The 9,108-nt window shown below is 48.0% G+C and overlaps 1 protein-coding gene across 4 annotated transcripts; it reads left to right on the top strand.

Annotated features, from left to right (window-relative positions):
* The first annotated feature begins 1,666 nt into the window (after nucleotides 1-1,666).
* LOC135330406 (uncharacterized) lies at nucleotides 1,667-8,049 on the top strand. Of its 4 annotated transcripts, XM_064524037.1 has the most exons (13): nucleotides 1,667-1,754; nucleotides 2,058-2,152; nucleotides 2,704-2,821; nucleotides 3,311-3,431; nucleotides 3,886-4,059; nucleotides 4,381-4,544; nucleotides 4,835-4,957; nucleotides 5,166-5,286; nucleotides 5,763-5,900; nucleotides 6,841-7,004; nucleotides 7,295-7,415; nucleotides 7,661-7,744; nucleotides 7,960-8,049. In XM_064524037.1, exons 1-12 carry the CDS (start codon nucleotides 1,669-1,671, stop codon nucleotides 7,721-7,723), a joined length of 1,488 nt encoding a protein of 495 aa, XP_064380107.1. In that variant the 5' UTR covers nucleotides 1,667-1,668; the 3' UTR covers nucleotides 7,724-7,744; nucleotides 7,960-8,049. The 4 variants fall into 4 exon arrangements, 3 of the variants coding, with proteins under 3 accessions (XP_064380107.1, XP_064380109.1, XP_064380108.1); XR_010392448.1 differs by lacking the exon at nucleotides 7,295-7,415 and having other exon boundaries at nucleotides 7,471-7,744; nucleotides 7,960-8,019; XM_064524039.1 differs by lacking the exon at nucleotides 3,886-4,059.
* The last annotated feature ends 1,059 nt before the right edge of the window (nucleotides 8,050-9,108 follow it).

Here is a 9,108-nt window from a genome sequence, read left to right as displayed (position 1 = left end):
ACTTACTTTCAGGGAAATTACCAGAGGTACCAACCAACCTATACTCTGTATCACCTCTAGTCCTAGCAGATGCTGACTCTTCAGTTTATTCTGTTTAGCATTTCAGTAACGCTTTCTTCCTCTTGCACTATTTTCCAGATCATAACCACATTGAGCAACTGCAGTATGCTCGGATTGCCTCAGACATCTCCGTTTCTCAGAGGACAGTGGAGGGTTGCATAGAAAAGACCATGCGTCTTTTCTCTCTCTGCATAGAGAATGGCAAGAATGTTGCCTTTGTTTTAAATGATGTCGGCATGCTTGTTATCCAGGGAAAAGATGTGAAAATAAGATTTTATAAAGACTTTCTGAAAAGGCTGAATGGGACTGAAAAGATGCTAGAAGCTCTTCTTGGAGTAAGATTTCCATTTTTCTAGTACTACTTGGAGTTCTTTTGCACTTCTCTTAAAGGACAAGGGAACTCATAGCTCCTCTTTCCAAAAGAGGTCTAGCTTCTGGGGCTAGACATGGACTATAGCTCTCTGTAAAGGCCTTCTCTCACATTCAGAGGTCTTGGCAGCAGCAGGATGTAAGAAAAGCTGTACTGGGTCCAATCAAAGACCCCGTGAGCCCACTCCCATCCCCAAGAAAAAGCCTAAGGGAAAGAGCCTAAGAAAAAGCTCTTTGGGCACCAGCAGAAAAGCTGGTGGGCTTTTCAAAAGCAGAAAAGCTATTTGGGCTGGTGCCACTCTGAGTTAACAGCATCAGGTGACCTTGCTGCTTATTAATGAGTTTCTGCTTTGGCCATGTTTGGGATTCTGAGGTAGTGAGTTTGGCAATTTCACCATCTGCTACACACAAACATTTCTGAGCCCCTGTTAGAAAATGCATGCCTAATCATTTCATGGGACAGCCCTGAGTTCTTGTGTCAGGAGAACTCATCATGCCCCCCTCACCTTCTCCCTGTCCAGCACGTCTTTCACAGCTGCTTCTTGCCTTGGGCGAGACCCAGAGGCACCGGCAGACATGAGCTCCTCATTCCCTCTGAGGGAGGAATGATTTACCCCAAGACGTGCAGCCAGGCTGCAGCACAGCCCTGGTTCCCAGCTCTGTCTCTCCCACCTGGCTCACTCTCTGGGGTCTTGTCAGCATGTTTTCTGGGCCTTTGCTCCAGTAGGTCCCCATCCAAGATCCGGACCCCCTCAGATATTTGGCACTCCCAGGTCTTAACAACTGTGCAAAGGAAAAGGAAGGACTATGCCTCTCTGTAACTCCAAGCTGCAGATGCAGTCATTTGCATCCTAGGAGAGACTTGGGGTTAAGCCCATATCTGAGTCCTTTGTTCTCCATTCAGGAACAGTCACAACAAGCCAAAAGACAAAAGCCAACACCCAGAAACCCCAGCTAATCAAATCTGCTTGCCTTCTTGGACTTCTCCATTAGAAAAGAATGGGCCTCCTGACTGAATCTCATGATTCTTGCCCTCAGAAAAAAGCCTGGTGATGCTACTACCCATTCCAAATTATCTATTTAACAGCTTCTCTTTGCTATTACTGTTATTATTGTTAATGAAGGAGCACTTGGTGACAGGGCTTCAGAGGGACAGGAGCAGGAGAGTGGCTTGCTGCCTCTGTGAGCAAGAAGACAATTTCCTTGGCATCATCTCACATGTCTCTGTCTCTATTGCAGATGCCAGAGATGAGGGATTCAGTCCTGTCAGGCACTGAGACTGTGGCTTCCCAGATCCGCTCTGGCAGTGTCATTGTCTTCCCACAGTGAGTATGTTGGGTTCAGCAGCCCCTGGCTGACCAAGCCAGGACCTTCTCAGCTTGCGTCTGGTTGTGCTGTCTTGCCAGGGCTTGTGAAGTCCTCTCCGGAAGTTATTCAGAACTAATCAGCAGTGGACCTCTATGATGCATCACACAGTTTCTGGATATAGTCTAGAGTAATGCTGCATATTCTGCTCTCTTACCAGAAATTTTACATTAGCTCCCTAATATCTTTGTGACCAGATTATTAACACAAGGTGCAAAGCAAATATGGAGCTCTTATTCAAACTGGAGTCTTCTGGTTTCCAGGTATGAACTCCAGATTGTGCAGCCTGCCATCAAAGGACCCGCAGAGCTCACCGAAGAACAGGAGGAGGAGAAGGATGATAATGGCAACAAAAAAGGTAGTGGAAGGGTTGACACCTGGGTGGTGTTTGGACATTCTCCTCACTAATGGGACATTATAGCCAAGGCTACAATGCAAGGCATAGGCAACTTCATTTCATTTTGAAAGTTGGGAATTCCAATCCTGCTTTCTTAATTGTTCACAAACATACAAGTATCTTTGGGCTGAACACACCAAAAGAGTGAACTTGCACACACGAGATCTGTAGAGAGATCCCAAAGTCTGTGCCCTTCATGGGAATTTCTCCCTCCTTCCCCGCAAGGCTCCATTTAGTCACCAGCATTTCTCAGCAAGGCCTCCCCCTGCTTTTCACAATATAGACAAGAGAAGCCAGTAGCACCAGAATTCCCCAGGGAATAACATTACCCTTTAGAAATTAAGAGTTGGACAACATCCAGTGTCAGGAAAGGCCTAAAACCTCATGGGAAACATGGCTCCAGGGGGATGGCTTGGTGCAGTTTCATCACATGTATGCACACCTGCCCATCATTCCTGTTAGAATGGGCACAAAGATGCTGTTTGAAGAGTTCTCTGCTTTCTTGCTTGCAGGGGCTCTTCCTGACAATCGCCTTCTCTCCAGAGAGAGGCATGCTCCACCCAAAAAGACTTCTATCCATAAGGAGGAAGACAAGATGCACAAAACCAGGGGAAAAGGGCTTCCTGACAGGTCAGACTTGGGGGAAAATGGATGTGGGGGACCCTGTGCTCTTATTCTTTTTAGGAATAAGAAGTTTCCTTCAGACACAATGTCTGGGCTAACTCTGGCAGGCTATTACCATGTGGTACAGATGCTAAAGTTTCCTTGTTGGGTAATCAGAGCATTAATGCAACTGCCAGGAGGGATCTGTGGTATTAGAGCCTTGAAATAACAGACAGGAGCCTCCATTCCCATGACTCTGGCCTTCTTCTTGATCTACCAAGAGAAGGCCTAAACCTGGGCATCCTGAGCTTTCCTAGGGAGTGTTGTGCCACACCTGATGTTGCAGCTTGGGGTTATCTCTTTCTCTGTATTTGAAAGTACTTGGTCGAATGCAACCAATCTTCCTGCAGAGCTAGCTGCCTTCTGCTGCAGGGGCAGGGGCACACCTTGGGAGACCAAACTGGAAAACAAACTCGTCCTCTACTCATACAGATGCCTTCTATTCTACCTTTTTAGTCCACCACCACCAATCCAGTGGAGCTCAGTGAAGAAAGTGGAAGCCAAAAAGAAAGAAATCCCTCGTGCTGGACCAAAACTTGTAAACTTTATTGCTGAAGCTATTAAGACAAAAGAGCAGGTATATAATAGGGAGTGATGCAATGTTTGCGTAGTAGTTTATTGTAGAAAAGCACGGTTGTACAGCCATTGACTCTGAAAAGATGTCGCAGTGTGTGCTCATTTGTACATTAAGTGACTTCTCCTGGAGTCTACTTTAAAAGATGGGGGTTACTGTATGTTTAGAATCTGCTCTTCACTTCTGTTGTCTCATGAAACACATTAGAACACCTTCCTTGCCACTATTCATAATGGAGTTCAAAATCAAAATGCCAGGCTTTTCTGGGATAGGAAATAGGAGTTTTTTAGATCATTGGTTAGTTCACACCTTGGTTGAGCCCACGATAATTCAGGAGCAAAACACAGCTGACAAAAAGGGGCAGAAAAGAGAGTGAGAAATCAATAATAATAAGGAATATAAAAACAAAAGCAGATGAGACTGACATTGCTGCTGTTACATTTCTGTGGCCCTCCAGAGAAGAATCCTCCAGGTTAAGAAACGACACCAAAGAGGTCTCTGTGAACTTCAAGCTGTAGAAAGACAGGAGAAGAAAGAATGGCAGAAGAAAGAGAAAGACAGAAGGAAAGAAAAGGAAAAATTGGCACCACCAATCCCTGGGAGAGGAAAGGATAATCTACAGAGGGCCACGGTACAGGCAGCATTTTAAACTAGACAGGAAGAAAACATCTCTCTCCTACAGAGGAGCTTGAGATTTCAGGCTATTTCAAGTATTCCTGGAACTCTTACTGCAAAATGGCAGGAGTCTCATGAGAAAGGGTCAATTGGGCGATGCAGTGAAACCCTGGTCAGACTCCAGCATCCAACTCCTGGGGCAGGCGGAGGTCCTTCTTCTGGTTCCCCCTCTACTGCCACAGTATCCCGGCCAGAATTCACCCCTGGGATCTGTACGCTGGCAAACAGCCCTGTGTCTTTGCAGCATGCTTGTCTGAGATTCTCCCTTCCTTTGCAGAAACCCACTGTTTCTTGGGGCACCACGCAAATCCCTTCTGCCAGCATGAGGAGGAAGGTGACCAGCCCAGATCTCATAGAGGGAATGATGGGGAACTGGAAAGAGGATGGCGAATCATCCTCAGAGAAGGAGGGTGACAACTCACTGGAGATACCCCCAAAAAGGTAAGTATGGAGCAAGTCGTGCCAAGGCCTGGGGCAGCTGAGTAGCACTGACCCATCTGCAGGGTCAAGGATCCAAATCCCTGATCCGTGGCTCTCCTCTGAGCTGTCAAGCCATGGGGAGACCTGGGGTCAGGAGCCCCCAACTCCAGGTGCCTTTCTGCAGCCCAAAGCAAATGCCTAAACCTCATGCTGTGGGCACCAGTGAGACTCTGTGTGCAGGGCCTGGGGAAGGTGAGAGGCAGGAAGGTTTCAGCCAGAGCGTGAGTGAGGGTTTCTTCCTGTTGTTCTAGGCCAATTTCCCCAGGGACAAGCCAGGCCCTGCTCGAGATAGTGACGTGCATCCTGGGACAGGTTGACCGAAGTCGGAGGGGACACAGGCATGAAGAGAGGGATCGGGAAGATAAGCTGCAGTGGTAAATATATCCAGATATGGGTGGTGTTTCCCCTCAGGCAACGCCCTTGCTTCCACCCCCAGCAGCAGCAGGGGAAAGAAGGGCTGTTCCCAACACACACTTCCCCAGTAGAGCCACCTTCTGCTGCAGAGCGGGGTGCCCAGCCTGGGAGCAAAGGATGGAAATCTTCCCTGTGCTCCCACTAACTCCTCTTGCTGTGTGTCTGCAGTGAGCTGGCTGTTTTGAAGTGGAGAATGTGCAGGAAAAAGAAGAGCCAAGGCAATGACACTCCTGTGGCTGGACCCCAACCTGCACAAACTATTTGTGACAGTCCTGAGAGAGCAGGACAGGTACATGATAGACAGTGATGTAATTCTTGTCTCATAATTCATTGTAGAAAAGCACCGTTATATGGCTACAGAGTCTGAAATAGCTAATCTGTACTCATTTGAACATTAAGTGATTTCTTCTGGAGCTTCCTTTAAACCACGTATGTTCAGTTGTTTGTCTTTTTGGAGTGTGTTCTTTGCTCCCGTCATCTTATGCAACATATCAGACCATCTTCCTTGGCACCATTCTTAATGGAGATAAAAAGGCACTGTTCATAATGCAAATAAAAATGCCAGGCTTTTCTAGGGTAGGAAATAATTTCTATTCAGATCATTGTTCAGTTTGTGCTTTGGTTGTGCCTGTTATAACTGAGGAGCAGACATGGCTGATAGAAAGGCTAAAGACAAGGGGCAGAAGAGAGGGTGAGAACTAAAAAAATCCCACAAAGCACAGATGAGACTCCCACTGCTACTGTTGCATTTCTGTGACCCTTCAGGAATTCTACTCTCTCCCTGTGAGGAAAGATCAAAGTAAACACTGGGAAGCCTTACGTAAGAAGTACCTGAAGACAGCAAGGACAAGGTCGCCTTCATCAACAGCAAGAAGGGAAAGGGAACATGTGTGGAAGGCCCAGGTACCAGAAACCTTGTGAAACACTCAGTAAAATAGCATTTCTCTCCTCCAGAAGAGCTGAGCTTTGAAGGTCTCCAAGTCAGCATGGCATCATTGCTGCAAAATTGCAGGGCAGGTGACTCCTATCTGTCATGCTTGCCTGCTTATTACTGTAAGGGAGATGTAGTTAGAAAAAGCCAAAGGGCAAAGCCAGCAATCTGCCATGGTGAGCACATACACTGATCATCCCTCCCCCGAACTCAGACAAGCTCTGTTTCAGGTATCTGCACTTGCATTTGGACACATCTGTTCACAGTCCAATGACCTGAGCCATACCTAGGCTACCTATAAGGCAGCTAGTTCTTTTATTTAGTCTTCACTGCATTGGAATGATCAGGAACATTATTCGTAATAGGAAGGCACATTTTCTGGAAGTTTAGTTTTTAACCGAAGCACTAGGATTTCCTTCCAAGCATGCTGACATTAAAAAAAGTTCTGCTTGTCTCAATGCACAAGGGATGAAGTCTTTAACTTCACTGGACAAAAAGATTTGAGAAGGAGTGTTGTAAACATGCCTTTGCAGCACTACAGGCCTTCAGCGCTGATCAGTGGTATGGCCTCTGCCCACACTTCCATCTAAACTGCATGCTACTTTTTGCCCCTGCATAGTGGTAGAAACTGTATCTGTTGAGATATTATGGCTAGGTGCTGGATGAAATGGAAAGTAAAAAAGAGTTCTGAAAAACTGTGAGGGCTTTTGATTAGAAATTCCTTTAAAAACCACAAAACCACCACCAACAAAAAACAAAATCCCAACTCCTGGGGCAGGCGGAGGTCCTTCTTCTGGTTCCCCCTCTACTGCCACAGTATCCCGGCCAGAATTCACCCCTGGGATCTGTATGCTGGCAAACAGCCCTGTGTCTTTGCAGCATGCTTGTCTGAGATTCTCCCTTCCTTTGCAGAAACCCACTGTTTCTTGGGGCACCACGCAAATCCCTTCTGCCAGCATGAGGAGGAAGGTGACCAGCCCAGATCTCATAGAGGGAATGATGGGGAACTGGAAAGAGGATGGCGAATCATCCTCAGAGAAGGAGGGTGACAACTCACTGGAGATACCCCCAAAAAGGTAAGTATGGAGCAAGTCGTGCCAAGGCCTGGGGCAGCTGAGTAGCACTGACCCATCTGCAGGGTCAAGGATCCAAATCCCTGATCCGTGGCTCTCCTCTGAGCTGTCAAGCCATGGGGAGACCTGGGGTCAGGAGCCCCCAACTCCAGGTGCCTTTCTGCAGCCCAAAGCAAATGCCTAAACCTCATGCTGTGGGCACCAGTGAGACTCTGTGTGCAGGGCCTGGGGAAGGTGAGAGGCAGGAAGGTTTCAACCAGAGCATGAGAGAGGGTTTCTCCCTGCTTTTGCAGGCACATTTCTCCTAGGAAAACGCAGGCATTGCTCGCAGCAGTGACATCTCTGGTGGAGAAGGTCACGCAGGGACAGACAAGAGAGATCAGTAGACAGAGGGATCATGAAGAGGAGGCTCAAGTGAATAAAGAGCTATCTGCTGCAATGGGGTGTCCCTCTCTCCTTCCACTTCCAGCAGCACCTAGAGGGACTTCTCCTGGCACCTCCCGTGGGAGGGACAGCAGCACACTTCTGAGTCTGTGGCCTTGGTCAGACAGTCCTTAACTGAAGGGGAAGTTGCTGATGACTCAGAATAAGATTTCCGCTTTGGACATAGGTGGCTGAAGACATAAGGATTTGCCCAACGTTCGGCTCTCCATTTTCAGACTGGCAAGCCTGTCCTACCCTCTCAGAGTACAGACACCAAGACCCTTTGCCCTGGGGGTTGATACCTATTCACTCCATCGCAGGTACTGCCTGACTCAGTTCCCACTTGACTCAGCCCCCGACTGATTAGTTGCACTGGGGACTTCTCACTGGCTTGGGCAGGAGTGCCTGTGCCGTATCACAGAGACCACTGAAATGCTGCTCAAAGCGGCTCCATTAATACCTGGCCTGCATTAGGCCTGCTGTATTTCCTTGCTTTCTTTCTGTACCTAAAACTGAACTTCTTTTCACTTCTCAGGGCTAGAGAGCCAGTCCAGCACAATGTGAACCAGCAACTGCCAGCTGTGCTGCCAAAGCGTTCTTGTGTTGAATAAAACCAAATCTCCAAATTGTTGTGCATCTGTCCTTGGCAAGGTGTGCATTGCTCTGCACTGAGCAATATGCGAGCTTTGCAGGGTCAGGAAAAGGACAGCTCAGAGACAGGGAATGTGTTTCAGTCCCTGCTCTGGGGGCAGTTTAAAGGGTCGTTACATAATTCTTCTGCTGGAGCCACATTCTTCGTGGTTTAGGGAAACTCCCTCTCTTTCCTGCTCCTTTGCCCCAGAGAGGGGAGGAGTCGAGAGCTGCAACTGCAGTAGTGCAGGAGGGACTGTGAGGCTGGCATGAAGAGTGTGTGCGTGGAGGTTTCTTCTCCCCATACCTTCCTCAGCAACTGAGCTCAAGGCGGAGCGGTGTCACTCGAGCTTGTGCAGGATGGGGCTTTCAGACCCAATGAAAAGGGTCTCTCCTCATGGCCTGTTCTGTGCCCCAGGAGAGAGCTAGAAGAAACATGAGCTTCTAATGGGAGTCAAGGCAATACAGATTGCCCTGCTCGGGGGCTAAAGTCCAGCTTCAGGAAGATAACCCAGGCTTGGAAAGGCTCTGGCCTCAAATAGCATGTCTTGTTTGACTGCAGCATCTACTTTGTCCCTAACATGGCAGTCCTCGTGTAGCATCACATGGCAAAGTGTGGACATAGCTTTCCACAGCCTTATGGGTTCCCTTTTCTGGACAGCCAGCTGTGGAGCCTCCTCTGCTTGCCGCAATGCCTCTCTGCCTTGGGAGCGAAACAGAGGAACTGAGGGTGCCTCAGACTAACACCATGGAGTGCTGAGGAACACAAACATACCACTACCATAGGGAAGCTGCTTAACTAAATCAGCAGGTGTGTTACTGACACCACTGATCTGCAACTTCTCTGTGTTTGAAAGATGACGGAGCATCACTGGTATTCATCCTAGAAAGAGGTAAACTTAAGATTCGTGCAAGGCCAATAAACCTGCTGTTTTCATTCATCACCTGCCCAGCGTGCCGGGAGATGGTCTAGACAGTCAGAACAACAATCTAGAGGTAGAGATGGACATTACCAAACCGGATATACCTTTCACCATCAAATCATGCAGTGAAA

The sequence above is a fragment of the Dromaius novaehollandiae genome, chromosome 20 (assembly GCF_036370855.1).
Source record: "Dromaius novaehollandiae isolate bDroNov1 chromosome 20, bDroNov1.hap1, whole genome shotgun sequence".
NCBI lineage: Eukaryota > Metazoa > Chordata > Aves > Casuariiformes > Dromaiidae > Dromaius > Dromaius novaehollandiae.
This window is presented reverse-complemented; position numbering and strand designations above follow the sequence as displayed.

Excerpts from the sequence above, each read along its gene's own strand:
- LOC135330406 (XM_064524037.1), top strand. The coding sequence starts at position 1,669 with ATGCCAGAGATGAGGGATTCAGTCCTGTCAGGCACTGAGACTGTGGCT. Across the intron at positions 5,901-6,840 it reads AACATGTGTGGAAGGCCCAG|AAACCCACTGTTTCTTGGGG; the intron begins GTACCAGAAACC and ends CTTCCTTTGCAG. Across the intron at positions 7,416-7,660 it reads ATCATGAAGAGGAGGCTCAA|ACTGGCAAGCCTGTCCTACC; the intron begins GTGAATAAAGAG and ends CTCCATTTTCAG.